The sequence below is a fragment of the Podarcis melisellensis genome, assembly GCF_964234715.1.
Source record: "Podarcis melisellensis genome assembly, chromosome: 10".
In the NCBI taxonomy this organism is placed as follows: domain Eukaryota; kingdom Metazoa; phylum Chordata; class Lepidosauria; order Squamata; family Lacertidae; genus Podarcis; species Podarcis melisellensis.
In genome coordinates, this window is record NC_138542.1 from 42,604,811 (window position 1) to 42,625,015 (window position 20,205).

Genomic DNA, 20,205 nt, shown 5'->3' on the forward strand with positions numbered 1-20,205 from the left:
ATTTTAACTGCATGGCCACCATGTAATGTGATCATAGGTAAACAGCAAAGTATCCCCTTTATCAGAATTACTTATTTACACTGGTGCTATTGTGAGGAGAAAGGGTTAAATAGTCCCTCCCTGCTCCCTTTTAGGGAGAGAAGAGCAAAAGAGATATAAAGGCAGAGCCTTTGGGCAAAGGAAGGGTTAAAGTTATACAATTAGTTCCTAGAAAGGACAGACAAACAATAGAGAAGGAAATGTTTCGACACAGCCTGGAAAAATGGCCCTAGACAATCCATAATCTGACCAGATTAGCCAGGAAATGGATTACTTTACACCTGGAGAAAGTGCACACTTGTTCCCTTAAATGAAAAAGTTCATTTTCTGAGGTATGAACAAAACAAGACAGCAGAAGCTGAACAGGAGAAGAATATTTTGTGTACTGTATTAGATTGTGCAGCTGCCTGTAAACAAGTGAATAAGCAAAGCCAGGCTCCTCCTCAGTAAATGCCCCATGTGTAAACAGGCTTGAACTGGAGAATGTCTCATTTCCTATTGGCATTTTAAGACATTTTGTCTGTCATTCGGAGAGCTGTTTGTGCAGGACTGTCGTGTGACTCAAAAAGTGACCCATGGAAGTCTCGCGTGACCCAGTCCGCTGACCTGCTGAAGAATCAAGATGGTACACAACATCGATTGGGCAGGACATGACAAAGAAGTGGTAATTTCCACCTACCAAACACTTGGGTGGAGGAAGAGGTCCAAGCCTCACTGCTAGGCTTAAGCATTTGGGTAGGCCAGGAGGCCTCAGGCCTACAGGGCGGTTACAAAGCTGCACACCCCTAGGCAAGTTTACTCAGAAGTAATTCCCACTGAATTCCGTGGTTATTACTCCCAAGGAAGTGGGGTTAGAATTGCAACCTAATTCTGTAGTCTTTTACTGCCTATCTCTCAGATGTGAGACTTGAACGCGAGATTTCCAAGACAAGAGTCACAATTTGTCACTTTGGGGGTGGGGGATATTGGTTAGACAAATATAAATATGAAGTGACAATTATCATATTTAGTTGTAATTTGACCTCTGTTCAGTCTCTGTTTTCAGCAATTGTGTGATGGTTTTATTTATGTTTTCAGAAGGTTAAGACTACAGTAGTGTTAAAAATGCATCACTGAAGTCATAGGTGCCAATTCCCTGGGGTCCTGGGTGCCTGAGCACCCACAAAATTCCCCATGAAGGGGCTGGGCACCCACAAATTTCATTGCCAGTGCCATGCATGCTGCCCAGGCACCCACGGTCGTAGGGCCAAGCTGGTACTCCTGACTGAAGCTGTGAATTCTGAAAGGTCTCTGCTTTCTTTCAGTACCTGCAACTCCACTTTGTAATGGATCCATACAATAATTGTCTCATGCAAGTTGAAACGTAGCAATATGGTTTTTAATTGCTATCCCAGAAGACGTATATCCTACCCAGGATTTGCTCCCTCTAGTTTTTATAAAGTTCCAGTACTTCAAGTCTGTTTAGATAGTTCAGCAAAGAAAGAACTGTTAATGAGTAATCATTGTCCAAGACAGCGCTGAGCCAATGAAAAGAGGACTAAACCTAAAGTCAGCCTGTTATCGTTGAAGCCTTCTGCAAAAGCGAGAAAAGCAACACAAAAATGTTCTTGCTTTGAAAAGCATTAGGATTCTGAGCTGAATGCAGAACTACTGAGTGCACTGTGTCTCTACTGCTAGAGTTCAGGAAGACACCAAGTGTAAGCTACTACTTTTAGTTGTTAATTTTAGTGGATAATGTTTTGGGGATAACACTGATAAGTGCATCATTTCTCTGATATGCTACATACAACTGTTTGTGACTCTTCTCTGTTTTTATTGCTTTATTGATTTTCATCGATAATTTGTTTTTGTTACTATTATTTATTATTTTATTTATATCTTGCCTTTCTCCCAAGTTGGATTCAAGTTGGCTTGGAACATTTGAAAACACTGTTATAAAAGTGTGTAAATTTTGTTGTGTTTTATTGGTATTGAACCCAGTTTGGGGATTATTTTCTATTTAAAACTGAGCATGAAATTTTATAATTAAATAAATTCATCATATCATATTTTTTTAACAAGTGCGGGAATTTGTGTGCTTCATAAAGAGTTCAAAAAACAAATAATCAAGCTTAGGCTGCAGTCCTAAGCCCACCTACCAAGGAGTAAGCGCCATTGAATTTAATAGCGCTTCTAACTAAACATTTTTAGGATTGTGCTGTTAGTTTCTATAATATGGTGTCTCATAATAAGCAGTCTTTTCAGAAGTTAGTACTTTGGTGAGACTGAATGTAGCAAGGTGAGGAAAAAGAAATCACTGGTGAGTGAGCATAGCATTTCCTGGAACCTCACTTTTATCATTTCAGCTCATGTCAGTCGTAGCGATCAAGTGTTATTTCCCCATTGTCAGAATAAAGCATGGAGAAATATTGACTAAATAAGTATTACAATGCAAATTAAAAGTTTACAAATACCAAACTTTCTGACTGGCTTATCATAATTACTTTTTCAATTACAGTTAAAGATAACAAGCATGTAGGTGCATGCTTCCTATCTCTTTTATAACAGTCAGTAAAATGTACTGATTTACCAAAGTACCCTTTTTCCCTAAAATCTATGGCGGAATAATGTATTATTAATATTAATATTACTGTGTCCACTTGCACCTTGACATATACAGTAGTTGACATTCAGCAAAAGGACAGGTGTAATTGGGTGTAGAAATAGTCTGAGAGACCCAATCTCTTCTTTACAGCTTTATCTTCTGGTTAACATTATTGATACATACTGAGAACTTATCCTCTCTTCAGGGTTTGGACCAATATATTTTGTTGCCTCAGGTGGAGCAGGTAATGGTGCCCCAAATTGTAGTACATAGTACCCAAGGCCTGGCAAACATCTCAAAAGCCCCCCCCCCCCGTGCCAGACAGTAAAAATATAATAATATATTAAATAACAATTTGCAGCCCTTTAATGATGCCCAAAATCAGCTGCCAGAAACCAGCTGCTCATCATAAAATGGTTGTTCCTGTTCTCTTCAGTGAGGTGTCATGCCATGACCTACTCCTTCTGTAGGAAAATAGAAGATTTCTCTCATATTCCAGTACATAACTCCACAGGGTAGAATCCTAGCATATTTTCATAGGTGTTGGACAGGAAGCTAGTATGTTGTGCTGGGACATCTAAGGGAATTGTACGATGGTGCTTCTCATAAATTTAATCTGACAGTTTGTTTTCCAGCCATAAGAGGTCCCATTGGTATGTAGTACATGTGACATTCAACAAACACATTTGATGTTTTAAAATAAATTGTTTATTTTATCCATGCATGGATAACCTCAACTGTATTTTAATTAGGGAGACTGATGTTTCATTAAGAGCACCTCCCCCCTAATCCTAGCGAGTGACTCATTCTACTTTTTCTCCTATCTAGCATAAACAACTCACTGATTACGATTAACAGCTGGAATTCCCAACATGTTGACAATTATCACGATAATTATATTGTGAAACATACAACAGAGCAAGGGAAAATATACAATCCTGGTCTGGTTCATGTACTACAGCAACTATTAGGTTAGATTAGAATATTGCCCCATCTCTCTCTCTCTCTCTCTCTCTCTCTCTCTCTCTCTCTCTCTCTCTCTCTCTCTCTCTCTCTTGTCCATGGATTTACATATGTAAAAATAGTTCAGATGCATCATGGGAATGTGTGACCATTTCAAGTTCACAGTGGCCTTTCTTGGTGTGCCAGCTCAAATAAAATTTCTGCTCTGCTCACATGGATAACAATTAAGAAACAGGCCTCTCCACATGGAAATAATCACACATTACTCCCTCTCTAGACAACTGCATCTGTGGAGACGCTCCGCACTGAATGTTTCTGAAAATTTGGACAGGCCCTTTAAAATGACCACTGTTGCAAGCAGATGTAGCATTTTGTTTTTCTTTGTGTTTTTAAGGTTTCCTTCAACACTCAGCTTAATTTGCTGCAACTCAGCCTATTCAAGAGTCTATGGCATCAGAGATGAACCTAATTGGGCATCCCCACCTACCTTCAGCAGATGGATTTTCTCTTTCCGAAGCTCCTCATTTATTTGGTAAATAAAAAAATATATTACAAGCAAAATGCTAATTCAGTCCATAGAATGGAGTAACGCTGACATTTTCTGATAAACTCCTTTGGGCTACATGTGATTTTTTTTGTTCAAAGTACTCAGTTTTGCTAATCTCTTACAATACATTTTTGTGTTATGATTTGTAACACAACTGTGAAAAAATTATAAATGGCATAATGAAATCAGAATATAATGGGGAAGAAAGGACTGTAGATCACCCACAGAGTGCATAATCTGCATGCAAAAGCTCCTAGGTTGATTCCCCAGCATCTCAAGGTAGGGCTAAGAAACACTCCTGTCAAACACTGAAGAGGCTCAGTATACAGAGTTCTGATCTGGATGGTCAGCTGTGATATATCTGTTGCTGTTGTTGCTAACAAAGCAAATCTAACAATTGAAAGCAAAAGAGAAAGTCCTATACTCATAAGTACTGTATAAGACTTCTAGAGGGGCAGCTGTTTAATTTGTTGCAGCAGCAATGATTACTTATAGCAGGATGCATTTGACAAGTGGACTGTAGGTGACAAACACTTGTGCCACACTAAATGTGTTAGTTATTAAGGTGCTACAAGATTTCCATTGCATTACTACAGGAGAAAGACAATGATCAAATATATTTTCATTAAATGCTTTGGATTTTTTTCCACCACCTTGATCATAACTTGTTTTGTGTTCTTATGAAGGTCTTGCAATGCCTCCCTCCCCATCATTATATTTAAGAGCCATATGCAATATGAGTGTGTTCCCCTACAAACCCTGTGGCAAACCTGGGATTTTAATGAGCAGCTGCTGGATTTTATCAGAATACATACTGCTAAATTTGTGCATTGTTTTGCTGTTTTGTTTTTACTTTCAGAAGCGTTGTTTCTCCCTGGCACAAATATTACAGAAGGCTTTTTAATTTATAAAGGAGCAACAAAATGTAACAGTGCTACTAACTTTATAATGTAAAATTCTTTTAGGCTCTTCTCCCACTGCCTCCTAAGACACTTAATGTTTCCTTCACCACCACCTCTTCCTGCAGGTCCTTTGTACTTCTATTGTGTGTGAAAGTAGCTTTGAAACATTTCTATGAGTAAAGCACTTTAATGATGATGATGATGATGATAGTGTAAGGCAGCTGCCTCAGATAGAGTAGAGTAAGCCGCCTTCTTCAAGTAACAAAGCTTGAGTGCCATTAAAAGGCAGGAAACTGAAAGCTCTGTAATTTTATTACTATATTTGTAATGGGGGGGGGGCAATTAGAATTTTATACTCCATACATCAGGCTTCCCCAAACTCGGCCTGCCAGCTGTTTTGGGACTACAGTTCCCATACTCTCTGACCACTGGTCCTGTTACTGTAGCTAGGGATGATGGGAGTTGTAGTCCCAAAACAGCTGGAGGGCCAAGTTTGGGGAGGCCTGCCATACATATTGGGCTGGCCTGAGCAAGGACATGATAAGCATTGCCTCACCATGGTCATATTCTACCAATGACTGGCTTTACATGTGGTACAAACTGAGGCCAATGCTTGTCTGTCTTCTCTGAAATGAAGCAGAACTGTAGGTTTAGCAAGTTTTCTATTTAGCAAGTAATATTACTTCCCACCAGTGTGAACAGTGTGTGCTGACACTTGGAGAGCTCCTGAAAATCTACAATATTCTTGGCTCTACAGAGAGGGGTGAGAAAGATTGAATCCTTTTGTTCGTTGTGTTGAGAGAGAGAGAGAAATGCAATTTCTCAAAGGTCAAAAATGATTAAACAAGAAGAAGATCATAAGGCGGGTTAGCTAACTGCTTGTTATCAAGCTGCTTCTGGCAGAAAATTCAACATCTGGCTTTTGCTTTTTTATATAGCAGAGATAATAAACAGGTTCAAAAGTGACAGCAAGATCAAAAGCATAAAAAACCAACAATTAAATTATAGTTAAATGTTGAAAATAAAATGACTTGTGAGAAAAGGGTTGAATTCCCACCAATTCCAAAGCAGCCAGGAGCAGCAGGCTACCTAGACATGATCTCCTAACATGCCAGTGCTCATACTCTGGCTCAACAATCTTTCTGTAGGGGAGAAGAGTACCATTCCATATTATCTGACTTGCAATTTGAAATGTGCTTAAAACATTATCTGTCTGAGATATGTATTTCCTTCCTTTCCCACCATTTTTAGGTCTTTAACATGGTTTACAAACATGTTTGAATGAAACATTATTTCCAGTTTTCACAGGGATGTGCTGCCAGCTGTAGATCTTCCACCCTAGAAAAAAGGGGCAAATTCCTCACCCTAGACCTGATTTCTTCTTTGATTCTGGGTGTTTTGGTTCTGACGATGGGATAAAGAGCAATCCCTATCTGGAAGCAATCCACCAACATTCCCTCTACACTAAATAAAGGACTAGAACATTAGTTATAGTCCGTTAGTTATTTTTGGCAGAATCATGACAGGTATGCATGGCATTGCCCTCCTTCCTCCCTGCTGTCAGTGGCAGTTTCAGCTGCCCTGGCCTCAGTGGTGGGGATAAAGAGCTGACAAAGGCTTGCCATTGTGACTTATACAATACCTGATAGCTGTTTCAGTGAGACAGGTGCTGCATAAAGTAATGCAACAAATCATAATTTTTAAAAAAATCCACTAAGTGAATCTGAATGGTTGTACAAGTTAATGGGATTATCCATACTCTTTTTGATCAACTTTTCAAGATTTTAACAAATTATGCTGGAAATGTTATATAGCAATTTTCTCAGACTTTTTCAAACTGGCTCCTCGTAATAAAGTTAATCAGTAAACTATATAACCTCTGGCCTAGTGTTTCCTTGGCTGGTCTTAGAGGAAGTTTTTATTTTCACTTGTCCGTAAAGTATTGGGAAGTTAAGGAAGCGGGAGAGAGCCATACTGGATGAAGGAACTAGATTTGTCTTTTAAATGGTCATATTAACAGCCCCTCAAGGTAGGATGCTTTTCTAGCTGACTTTGTGGTTCTAAATACTGTACTAGATAACATCGTTTTTGCTATACATAAATCAGTATCTAGAAACTGACCTTTGTTACCTGAAGCACCCAACATTTTAGAAATTCTACAGCATCTGCTTTGCTTAGAAATATATCAGGTTCGATCCCTGTCATCTCTAGGTAGGAATGGGGGGCGGGCACTTGTCAGATTTCCTAGAGAGCAGCTGTCTGTCATTGTAGATAAGACTGAGGTGGGAAGACCAAGAGTCTGACTCTGTATAACTAAGTTTCCCTGCACTGTTGCTTTCAGGAAGCTGATATCTTTAGGTCATGTAACGAAACTAACTCACTTGCGCAGCGCATTTTGCTTTAGTTTGTTACGTACTTTCCTTGCCCTGCATGTTATTTCCTCATATAGGTTATTTTGGTTTCTTTTGCTCTGTTCTTTTGATAGACTACCATGAATGAATTTATATATGCTACCAGTTCTCCGTGTGGAAAACTTATAAAGCAAAAGTACATACTAGAGAGCTCCTGTAATTAGGTGAAACTAATCTGTGTTGAATTATTATGAATATGCACCCTTGCTTAAGAATGCAAGAAGTCTGTTGTAGGATTAGTTCAGCATTCCTTTAATTAATACCAGGAACTACCAGCATTTGCTAGCTAGATTTTGGCCTGTGGATCATTTGTAAAGCATACTCTGCTTTTGCCCCTACCATAGAACCTTTTTCTTTTTGCTTGTGTATACAGAGGATGTGTAAATGGAATGTATTTATTTCCTGACAATTTTCCGCTCCATAATTTGCATTTATTTTAAAATATTTATATCCCACTTTGTTATCTAGAAGGACCCCAAGGTATTGAGAAAGTATAATATTTTTGTTTATATGTCAGAATGCTGCAGCTTTGGCTCCTAGTGAGTCTACACTGGTCAGTTATAACCTTAAAAATTCATTATAAAAATGTGACACCAGAGAGCGCTGCAGAGCAGCGATCTGTTGGCAATAGGAAATTATACTGAGAACTATCTAATGTTTTTAATAGGCTTTAAAAGTGTTTTTACAGATCAGTGTAGATCCAGCCTATCTTAAGAATCAGGTGGAAAAGCCAAAGTCTTAACAGAAAAGAAACCTTTATTATAGCTTAGAACTTGGCTAATTGAGAGAGACATCCAGGAAGTACAGGAAATGGATTGCTTAAAGATACACTCAGACACCATACGTTTAAAGCACATTCCTCCTCAAAGAATAATGGGAATTGTAGTTTCCTCCTACATAACTACACCCTTAACAGGCTACGGTTCCCAGGATTCCTTTGGGGATGGGATGTGCTTTAAATGTGTTGGTTGTACACAGCCATGGACCCATTCATGGAAGGTGTTTATCTCATTCACATTGACTGAACATCAATACAGGTTGAGGAGGAAGCAGCAAAAGAATAAAAATAAATGATAATGAACATAATGCGATTTATGGGTTTCTTTTAGGGAATAGAGCTGTTGAAGTAAGTTCCTTATAAAAGAAAATGTTCTTTTGTGTTGTTTTCTAGGTTTACTTCCCGAGGCAATGACTTCCCCAGTGCAAGATTCCGATGTGTCACCCTATTCACAGTACAACACTGTGCACTTTTCTCCAGTGCAGCCTCCTGTTTCTTCACCACCTTATTACCCCAGCTTTGGCTTCTATCCCCAACAGCCTGAAGAATGGTATTCGCCTGTAATGTATGAGTTCAGAAAACTACCCTCCGATAACTTTCCCCTAAAGGAGCCAGACCTCGAGGGAATGCCTGTAGCCAAGAAGACTCGAATGGGTCCTTCAGGGGGGAGAACGAAAGGAGAGGAGTTGTGCGTGGTCTGTGGTGACAAGGCCTCTGGGTACCATTATAATGCCCTGACTTGTGAAGGATGCAAAGGTGGGATGAACAAAATTATTGCAAGTAGAACAAGATAGGTTATTTTTGTGTGACCATGTAATTGGCCAGAAGTAGTTTAATTGGTCTGAATAGGAAGTTCTGTTTGCTTTTATTGATGAGAAGAAGAGCTTGTGAATGAAGGCAGGGACTATGTGGTGGAGCCGTTTGTTACTTAGCAAAGGATTAGCAAGCGAGGCAAGGACTGACTGCACATTGAAGTGAATGCACCCTTCAGCAAGTTAGGCTGGCTGAAAGCTTCCCTTTCCTCAGTGCAGACATTTTGATCTTGTAATCACTTGGATTTCTAATGCATTCCCTTGCCAATGTTGGTGGAGTTCCTTGCCTGGAATGGCCGCCCCAATAATGTGAGTGGACTGGCCTGCCCCTTCCTTTGTTCACAGAGATCTATGTGTGCGCAGAGCATCACTTCTTGAGGTAGCTCTTAGTAATCTATTACAAATGGAATTGCATGTGACACAGTATTCCTAACTGAGAGACAAATTTGCACATGGTTCCTAGGAGATTTAGGGGAGCCTTGCTTAATAAACCAGATGATAAAGTATAGTGCTTATTTATTCAGTGGGGTATCTTATAAACTTCTAGTGGGACACTATTACATATCTGAAATAAATTGGTGTATAAATGCTAATTGCACTTGCATCACCAAATGTTTTCAGTAAGACAGATATTCTGTGGGCTTTGTATTTTATTTCTCACCTCAATAGAATGTAAGATACTTCTTTATCCAATCAACTCTTAATAAAATCAACCTGTTTGCTGCTAATAATAATGTCTGCAGGTACCATTTTTGCATTGATGATGATTTTTTGATAAAACATGGATTTAAAAAATCTGTTTAAGATAAAAAAGCAGATTATGATTTATTTTAAAAGTAGGAAAATGTTTTCAACAGGCACTGAAGAAGTCAGCTTTAAATCTAACCTTTCCCTTCCTTAATCTCCGTATGGAAATGTACTAAACTCTAGGGAATTATGAAACAGCAACTATGTGGCTCTGAGTGAAAGCACCACATAATTTGCATTTCAAAAGTGGTCAGTGTCAGTCAAATATATTTCAATGGAGACTGTACACAAGACATTTTAGATGCAACGTCAAACGGACAGTGAAGTGCAAGGTTTTTGTTTTGTTTCTTTTTAAATAAAAGAAGCAGTTTTATTATTCTGCAATAAAAATGGTGGCTGGTTACTGAGAGGCATGTCTAAGCTGGGAATTATAAACTAGATATACTTTAGAGGTGGTATATTTCTGTTTTACAAAGGAGTGATATCCAGTGTTGTGTGAGTTGACTTCTTATGCAACAGGACTTCCCCTTGTCCCCCCACCCAACTGCTCTGGAAAGTCCCCCAACCATTGGGATACATGGTGTGTGTGTGTGTGTGTGTGTGTGAAAAGGATGGAGAGGAAACTGAAATCTTTTTGTGCACACAGAAGACAATGCACTTCCAATAATAGTAGGCACCAAATTGTCTACTTGGGAGAAAGAGCACTGAACTTACTGATCCCTTTTATAAACACATTCCAGATTTCTAGGCTTTTACATATATTTCTGTTGCACACACATCATGATCCAGGCCTCCAGGTACTTGCATAATGGGAATATAAGATCAGCTACATCTCTTTATCATAAGGGACAGAAATAAATATCCATGAAAGCAGAACATATGTTCTACTGGGTTAAAAGGTATTTGTGTTACTGAAGAGTTGATACTAATAAATTCATTCTTTTAAAACAGAAACTAGTTTCATATTGAGATCTTATTTTGCATGTATCATTCTTTCCCTAGGCTTCTTCAGAAGAAGTATCACCAAAAATGCTATATACAAGTGCAAAAATGGAGGGAACTGTGAGATGGACATGTATATGAGGAGAAAGTGTCAGAAGTGCCGTCTTCAGAAGTGCAAGGAAGTAGGAATGCTAGCGGAGTGTATGTATAAATATATTTGCATTGCATAATCAATGTCCCTTGATTCAATTGTGTCTCCTCTGAGTGTGAGTAAGCTTGGGCCTCACCCTGTGTAGTTTGCATTCACATTTTGTAGGAGCTGCAGAAAGGGTAGTAAAACCCAAGGTAGTCTTCAGGTTATGGTTGCGTAGAGCTGAAGGTGCTTTCTCGGGGACCTCAAAGAGTGCAATAAAAACAATTTGGCAAACTGGGAAAGCAAAATCTATGTGATTTATTTAGTGAAGTAAACAATTCCATTCAGTCTTTTCTAAAAATGGGACAGTTGAACATAAGCCCAAGTCAGATCATTGGCCCATTTAACTCAGCACTGCTGACCCTGGATGACAGCAGTTCTCCAGGATTTCAGACTTCCCTACCTGCAGACACCAGGTACTCTACTACTGAGCTACAGTCTCTCTTCAAAGGGGACTGCATATATGAGAAGTAAAACTGAGTAATATGGTAGCAATATCTAAATAATATAGAAAAGTGACAGAAGCCAGCATTTATTGAGGAGCATATCACAGAAGCTTCCTTAAGTGAGCATAGCACATCATGAGGCCTGAAATGGGACATAGGTTCTGACAGCTGCACTTAAGGAAAATGGATAATATAATGGGAAATAGCAGGATTGGCTGAAATACTTTGAACTGTAGTCAACTTCTTGGCATCCGTCTGCCTCAGAGGACAATGGAGGAGTGTGCCTTCAGGGGTAAACTCTGTTGGAAGGTTGCAGCACCTGCTGTGGCTGTAGAGACTGATACGAGAGAGACATGTTTTGTTGCAGTCAACTGCTTTTGGAGCAAAGGGGCACCCTGGTCTTTATTTTCCTAAGGACTGTTTTTGGGACTTACATCTGTACCACCACCACCATCATATATTACTTATACCTAGCCCATCTGGCAGGGTTTCCCAAGCCACTCTGGGCGTCTCCCAACAGGAGATTAAAAATACATTAAAACATCAGTCATTAAAAAACTTCACTAAACAGGGCTGCCTTCAGATGTATTATAGATGTCAGATAGTTGTTTATTCCTTTGACATCTGATGAGAGGGCATTCCACAGGGCGGGAGCCACTACCGAGAAGGCCGTCTGCTTAGTTCCCTGTAACTTTGCTTCTTGAAGTGAGGGAACTGCCAGAAGGCTCTCGACGCTGGACCTCAGTGTTTGATAAGGACTGGCTAATTTGATAATCTCACTGGAAGCCTCTAGTAAAGGGATCCTCAGGTCTCAGTAAATATCTCTTCAAAACTCAACAATGAACAAGAGACTGTTTTCTCTTCCTTATTGGTTCCTATTTGCACTCGCTGAACCTTTCCTACGTTGATCATGCCCCGTTCAACATGCTAACATTTTATTGAATGCCAAGATTGGACACCTAGCCTCCCATCTGTTCTCAACAGAAGTGGTGTGCAAAGAGTCTCTTTGTGAGTGAGCATGGTGGTGGCTGATGTAGGTGGATTTCTTTCTGATTGGATGGGGCATGGCTGCACCATGTTGCGCTCCTGGCTTTTTCTTTTCTTCTAGATGCAGCAGTCATTTTGTATTCTGCCACATTCCTACAGCAGCCATTCTGTGATGGCTGCCCATTGCACTTTCTGAAAATTCTGAATGTGCCTATTGGTCCAAAAATGTTGGCAGCCCCTGCTCTAATAAATGCTTTGGCCTTTGTTAAGTTTCTGCAATATAGAAATGCTGACATTTAAGCATTTTCATGATCTAAATAGGTTCCCCCCCCCCCCAAGTGCTGTTTGCTCCTTGGTGGAGTAGATGGGATGAGGAGTATGGAGACAAGTTGTCCTCTAGCTGTAACTCAGCAAAGGAGAAAGAAGTTGGATGTGCAGTTGCAGATCTCCCACATTATGTGTAGTTTGGTCCTTTAGACCCTCCATACAGTGGTATCTTGGTTTAAGTACTTAATTCGTTCCGGAGGTCCGTACTTAACCTGAAACTGTTCTTAACCTGTTCTCATCCTGAAGCAAAGTTCTTAACCTGAAGCACTATTCCTGGGTTAGGGGAGTCTGTAACCTGAAGCGTATGTAACCCCTGGTACCACTGTATTAGTTTAACTGTGGCATGAGAGCTATAGCTATACTTCCACTTAAAACTTCTCAATGTTGCCTTTTGTAAAAATCCAAGGATGGGATTAAGGCAGCATTTTGTGTTCCCTATTGATAGCTCCAATCATCTTGGCACAACTGTAGTGCCAAACCAATTTAGGTCCCTACAGGAAATTAATCTACTCTGAGTTTTTAATATACTTCTATCCTCCAATCTGATCATGAGATGCTATATTAACTGTTAGGCTTTGTGGAAAACAACAGCCTCTGTCAGCGTTTGGAATTCATGCAAGAATTATAATATAATTAATCTTCCATTCTGCAAATTTAACAAACCACATAGATCTTGAGAGATGCCCTATTTCCACCCAATGCATAAAACACACAAACAAAAGTGCTGCCAATGTGATAGGAACACTTAGTGAATTTGTAGGTGCTGCAGAAAAATAAAACCCCACGGTGCTGAATCCAGAACCAGCTTTATCTGTTTTAGAGAGATGGAGCTGGGAGGGAGGACTACCATATTGTCCTGATGACTAATAATAGAATAAACCGGGAAAAATGGGCCATTGTAAACAATACGGACCAAGGATACTGGAAATGGAAACTTTTAAAGCAGCTGATCGTTTTCTCAGATTGTCTTGTGTGAAACAAAGACCAACAATAGGTGCTGCCACCTGAATCATCCTCTGCAATGGAAACCTGTACTTCGTTACGACGAGGCTCATATAACTCATAACTTAAACATAAGCATCTTCTTGTGAAGTACAGCAATGAGGACATTTTGCAAACTGCTTGCCTAACAACCCTGAAATAAGGAGTGGTAGTAGATATATATTTAATTCAAGGTCTGCCAGAGTGTTTAATCTTTAAATTCCTATTTGTCAATTGACTTCAAGTGAAATGTTTTATTTGAAATTAACATCACCTTGGACTTTGCTTCATTGACTCAGACTACAGTCCTGCAGTTATCCCTGCGCAATTTTGCTATATTGCAAAAAGTGAGAGAGGTGAAGTAATCTTAGCAATGTTTATGGTTTTACTTGTGTGCTCCTGATTAGTCATGTATCACAGACAACTCAATGTATAATAATGTCATTCTATGTATGTAAAATACAGTTTTTTCACCCAAAGCTGTATACCTAATTCAAAGAAGCAGAATATGAAAACAATCTTCTCTCAAATCCACTTTGCACACTACAGAAGGAATAGGGACCCTACATCTCTCCATATATTGTTGGACTCCAACTCCCATCTGGAGGGCTGGAGTTACAGTGGTGCCTCGCAAGACGAAATTAATCCGTTCCGTGAGGCTCTTCGTATAGCGGTTTTTTCGTCTTGCGAAGCAAGCCCATTGACAGCTTAGCGGATTAGCGCTACAGCTGTCAAGCGGCTTCCAGCGATCAACTGTTAAGCGGCTTATCAGCGGAACAGCTGATAGCGGCTTAGCGGCTTTAAAAAAGGAAGAAAAAAGCGAAAAAAACCCGCGGGGGGATGCAAGATTTTTTTCGTCTTGCGAAGCAACCCCATAGGGCAATTCGTTTTACGAAGCGCCTCCAAAACGGAAAACCCTTTCGTCTAGCGGGTTTTTCGTCTTGCGAGGCGTTCGTCTTGCGGGGCACCACTGTACTTCATCCTTGCATTACAGAAAATGCAAGATTGTCTTAGAAGGCCTTCTCTTAGTAACCTCACCTGTGGAGGCTAGGAAGGTGGCTCTGGGAGAGACTCCCCTTGCTCCTGTAGCCCAATTATGGTTCTGGTTTTGAAGTGAGATCCTCTTGACAACTTTATTGCTATCCTTTAGGCACTACACAAAATCTGTTGGGCTTTTGGTGGGTAAAATGAGTTTGCTTCTGTCTTAGGTGTTTTCTTAACTGCTATTATTATTGTTGTTGTTATTTACATAAGATTTTTGTTCACTGTTTTGCATATCTTATTAAACAGCCATAAATGGCACCTATATGGTAGCATACACATTTTAATATAACAAATAAGAGTTTGTTCACCATGCGTTACTATGTGTCACTATAGTATGTGGAAGGAGGAAGATGCACATCAAACAAACAAACCCGCACAAACACAATGTGCTGAGGTTCCAGTGTTTGCGTGTGGCATGTGTTTTGAGATATAACTTGCTTCTAAAACATTCCAATGTTTTATCTAAACCATTCCAGAGGCATGTGATAGACATACAGGAACAGCTTGGACCGGTTAAAGATGGTGAAAAACTCCACACATCATACAGCCAGTAGTGAAACGATGAAACTCAATGTCAAATCTAGCGCTTGCGTCATTATCATAAATACTATTTTGCTCCTTCAAGATATTTTAATCCTTTAAATTTCCTCTTCTTTCAGGGATAGAGGAAGCTTGCTTTCTATGATGCATAACTTTATAATATACAGGATATTAAAAGCATTCACCACTGAATTAGGTATTTTCATTGATATCTTCCTTAACAATATCTAGTCACTGAAAGAGGCTATTTTCCTGTTCTCTAGCCTCAAAAGTAGGGAACTAAGGTGACCCTGTTTTTTTTAAAAAACTACTTTAATTTAAATTGTTATGATGATTCTGCCTTTGGATTAATATTTGCCTGCTTCTGTGTAGTGGTAGGATGTCATCTGAAGTTAAGGTAGATCTTATTAACACAATGTAGCAAAAATGCAATATTCCATATTAAGGAAATCATAGCCTTTCATACCATTTATTATTTCTGAACAGTAAAAAACATATTGCCATATATTAACTGTGTCTGTGGATGTCCCCTTGTCCAGTCTGTGGGGATACCCAACCTTGACTCACATGATCATCGGGGTATACAATGCATGGATGACTAATTGTTGTGCTAGTTAAAAAGATACTTTTCATGCAACTTCACTACAGTAGTGACTTGTGTCCAATTTTTTTTTCATGGAAGGCTCTTTCATCCAAAAGAATCTTCCATGAATGGAAAGGGAGGAAGGAAGGAGTTTCTGGGCATCATCACTTGCTCTGCAACCTCCTTAGCCGATCAAAAGACTGTGGAGACCTTCTGTGGCAATTTGAGAGGCTGTGTGTTTTATTCTTTGAATCTGAATGCCAATATTTTTAAGTAAGTAGAGCAGATACGGAGTGATTATTTCAGCTGAAACAATGACCACCCAGAAGAAAGTTTGGTAAACAGTTACAGATAGGTAGCTGTGTTGGTCTGCCATAGTCAAAACAAAAAAAAATTCCTTCCAGTAGCACCTTAAAGACCAACTAAGTTAGTTCTTGGTATGAGCTTTCGTGTGCATGCACACTTCTTCAGATACACTGTTTGGTAAACAGTGTTAGTTCCGTACATGAAATACAGATTATCTCCTTCTACGCCTACCAAATTTTTGTGTTCTATTAATATGAAAGAGAGAGAATTACTGTAAACACCACATACACACACATATACACATACACCGCTATGCATAAACAATCAGAGTAGTTTACAACAATTGTACATAAAAACAATACAATAAAAACCGTATTAAAAAGTTAAAATTAGAAATCAGCTAACTATTATGGAAATATGTATTCTTAGTTTCCTGCAAAGCCAGATGGAATGGGAAAGTTTTCAGAAGGCTTTTAAAAGTTGAAGCAGAAGACACCTGCTAATTTGTAGAGTATGAACATGGGCCAATTACACTAAAGGCTTGATTTCATGTAGTTTTCAAATGAGCCTCGCCAACTTGGGGAACAACTAAGAACACTTCTGCAAATGATCTCAGCGACTGAGCTGGAATCTAAGAGTTCAGGCAGTCTCTGAGGTACCTTCGCGAATGTAGGACTTAAACCATAGTCCCCCTTTTTGATCCATAGTCCCCTTTTTTTAATCCAATCAAAAATGGTCCCCTACAGATATTGCTCCTCATCCTCATATTTAATCTGTACCTAGGAGTGTTGAAAGACAGTTCACTATACATACATAGTTTAATGCTTTAATTTATTTAGGCAAATTTAAATATTACCCTTTTAAAAAATCTCATAAAATAAAAAACTAAAACACAATCAACATAAGAACAAAAGAACAAAACACTGATTGAAACAGTAGACTGAGATACAAAGGGCAGGGAGAATAAAAATGGGTTTGCATGTCATCAAAAGGCTAGTTACAGGTGTCACCAGATAGGCCTCTCTGGAAAGGCTTCCCACAAGCTAGAACAATCAAAAGTACCATTTGCCTGATCATCTCCTGCCTCACCTCTAATAGCAGGGAAGAAATGCATGTAGCTTCCAGGCAGATTGATAGGCATTCCTTTCAGTACTTGGAATCTAAGCTGTTTAGGGCTTTAAAAGGTCAGCATTTGCAGCTTCAATTGGTCTCAGAATTAAACTGACAGCAAATGAAGTTATATTAATACCACCAAGGTATGTTCCCAGCAAGTTGTTTCATTTAAAAGCCTTGCATATGTCTTTTGTACTAGCTGCGAAGTATTAACTGTCTTAAAGGGCAGTCCCGTGAATAACACATCTCAGTAGTCTAAGAGGTGACTATCACTATCTAGGAGAGGTTGTGTGTAGTTGTAATTCAAGCCTGAGCTAGTAAAATGAATAAATCCTCAAAGAATATATTAAACACATGTGGACCAATGTTTATGTGTAATGTGGCTCATACACATGCTGAAATGTCTGATGTATATATTCTTTATGCACAATGTTTCAGGTTTGTTAACAGAAATACAGTGCAAGTCGAAACGGCTTAGGAAGAATATATCACAGCCTGTAAATCAGACAACTGGTGAAGATACTGAGGGACCTGACCTGAAGCAAATGTCATCTACAACCAAACTCTACAAGGTAATAAAATTATTGTAACATATTGTTGTGTAGTTGGCTACAACTAATAAGCATAGAAGATTGCATGAGAATAATTACCTATTAGTAACTTCCTGATTTTTTTAATAGATCAGTCACTGAGTTTGTTAATTATTCATGCAGATAGTTAAATATGCTATTTGACATTAAAGATGTTTGGTCTCTGTGTTCAGCCTTAAAGATCACACTGGAGAAGCATTGCAAGATGTACTGCTGTGGCTTATTTTCATACTTTGTAAAGTGCACTACTTGCATTTAATTTGTGCAATTGTGCCCCAAAAGCCTCGTTAATGGTCAGATGTTCTTTAAGTATATTCCATCAGTTTCATGTTGTGGTTTGTGATTGTCCTAAACCACTGCCATCCCAGAGAGGTGACAGCTCAGGCAAGAGGACAGAGAGTCAGCTGGGTAGCTGGATCAGGGAAGTTTCAGTCTACAGTTCTCATAAATTTTTTGGTCAGAGGTCGGCTACTTTAGCAACTACCAGGGTTTTATAGCCTGGCCAAGAGAATATTTCTGCAAGCTGTAGCACTGTATCTTTAGGGAACATAAATAGTTTTTTAGTTGCTGGCTTCTTCTCAGGAGTATAATTCAGTGACCTACCTGCTTGGGGAACATTTTCCAGGGTCTTCCTGCTTAACTTCTCAGAGTTTGGGGGCAGTGGTACTTCTCGAAGTTTTAGTGCGAGGGATTCAGTGTCCAAGGTAGAGGGTCCTGCTTTAGAAGGATGGAAAGTGGGTCTGACTCCTTCTCTGAGCTTCTGCTGCTGGAGACACCGGTCTCTAATACTTCTTAGTCGAGGGCCATGACAGTGATGTAGCAGTAGCTGTGGTCCACCTGAAGTATTCATTTATTGGTGGAAGGTGTCTTACTATGGCTATAATGGGATCCCTGTCCCCTATATCATTGAATAGAATATCTAGTGCTAGCTTTGGAAAGACAATTGTCATCTCAAGTGTATGAATCCCCTGAAAAATGCATCTGTATCATATTCAGGTTTACATGCATATATAATTTAAGAATGCAATTACATGCATATATAATTTAGGAGTAGCTGCTTCTGTTCTTGGCACCAAACGGCTCAAATCTGTACAGTACAGTTAAAATATGAGGCAGGGAATCTTATCCAGCTACTGATGCTTATGGTTTCTTATTGCCAGTATAGGAGAAAGTAGAACTAACCCCAGAACAGCAGAATCTTCTTCACTATATCATGGATTCATATAATAAACAGCGAATCCCTCCCGAAGTGTCTAAAAAGCTTGTAAGTATCCCATTTAATACAATAGATACGTAAGCATTTCAGAATCCAATAACTGCTTCAAGCATTTCCAGTTTGAATTCTAGCAATTCTAGAAATCGTCTCCCCTTGTAAAATAGTAAGGATTAATAGATATTGGGCACAGACCTGCTCTCCACATACAGAGTGCCGAGTGTGGAAGTTCTGTATGCAGGTAAACAAATGCATGCAGGTAGGAGAGGAAAAGAAGAGCCACTTCATCTCTCACTTCCCCACTTCCTTTCACCTGCCATTCAGCAAATGCAGCCTAATGGGATGGCAGCATACAGAGGCCATTGCCATTGAACAGCAAATACAGGACAAGTAGGGAGGAGAAAGGAATAGGTCAACCTAATCTGCTCTTTTCCCTAGCTCCCCCTTCATGGTTTTCACTTCTCCTCTGGATTCAAGTGTGTTTTGCGCTCCACCAAGTTCAGCCTCTTTTGCTTCTTTCCCTACGTGGCCCTGAGTTGGTACATGAATTTACAGGAGGTGCATTTGCTCTATGTACGTAGTATGATGTGGAAAGAGCCACCACACTCCACCCACAGAAAGCAAGATTGCTGTTCTTCTTCACCTTGTGCAGCAACACTTGACCCCCAGCTCCTTTAAAAATAACTTTTAAAAACACTTGTTAAATGCTGTCAGTCTAGCATAATCAGTTTTCTCAACCTTTCATAACCCATATTATCTTGAGTCATTCAGTTGAAAGGAGCCACCCAATTCTAAAGTCTTTTTATGCACCACATGACAAATAAAGCTGACTATTACTATTCATACGATTACTGGTACTATTATTAATAACAACACAATTCATTTTAATGCCCAGTTGCAAGAGGAATTCAGCGCTGAAGAAAATTTTCTTATCTTAACGGAAATGGCCACCAGTCATGTACAGGTCCTTGTGGAATTCACCAAAAGATTACCAGGTATAATATGTTCAATACATTTGGCCTAACGCTTCCTCTCTGTTTTTTGGTTAGACAGCTTCACTGCTGTATGTCTGTATTGGTGTACTTGTTTTATTCACACCGAAAAAGGGGGGAGGGAACTACCTCCAAACTTAATCAAAAACTGGAAACTATCCTCAA

The 20,205-nt window shown here is 39.4% G+C and overlaps 1 protein-coding gene across 8 annotated transcripts in view; it reads left to right on the plus strand.

Moving 5' to 3' along the window:
• The first annotated feature begins 217 nt into the window (after window positions 1-217).
• The window catches only part of NR1H4 (nuclear receptor subfamily 1 group H member 4), a 31,904-nt gene continuing 11,916 nt past the window's right edge, over window positions 218-20,205 (plus strand). Inside the window, exons 1-8 of one of the 8 annotated variants that reach the window (XM_081927944.1) lie at window positions 218-371; window positions 3,452-3,594; window positions 3,981-4,118; window positions 8,618-8,980; window positions 10,786-10,926; window positions 17,684-17,817; window positions 19,001-19,099; window positions 19,944-20,043. In XM_081927944.1, the coding sequence (XP_081784070.1) occupies window positions 4,034-4,118; window positions 8,618-8,980; window positions 10,786-10,926; window positions 17,684-17,817; window positions 19,001-19,099; window positions 19,944-20,043 (922 nt within the window). In that variant the 5' untranslated portion in view covers window positions 218-371; window positions 3,452-3,594; window positions 3,981-4,033. The other 7 variants (XM_081927942.1, XM_081927941.1, XM_081927945.1 and 4 more) reach the window with 7 other exon arrangements.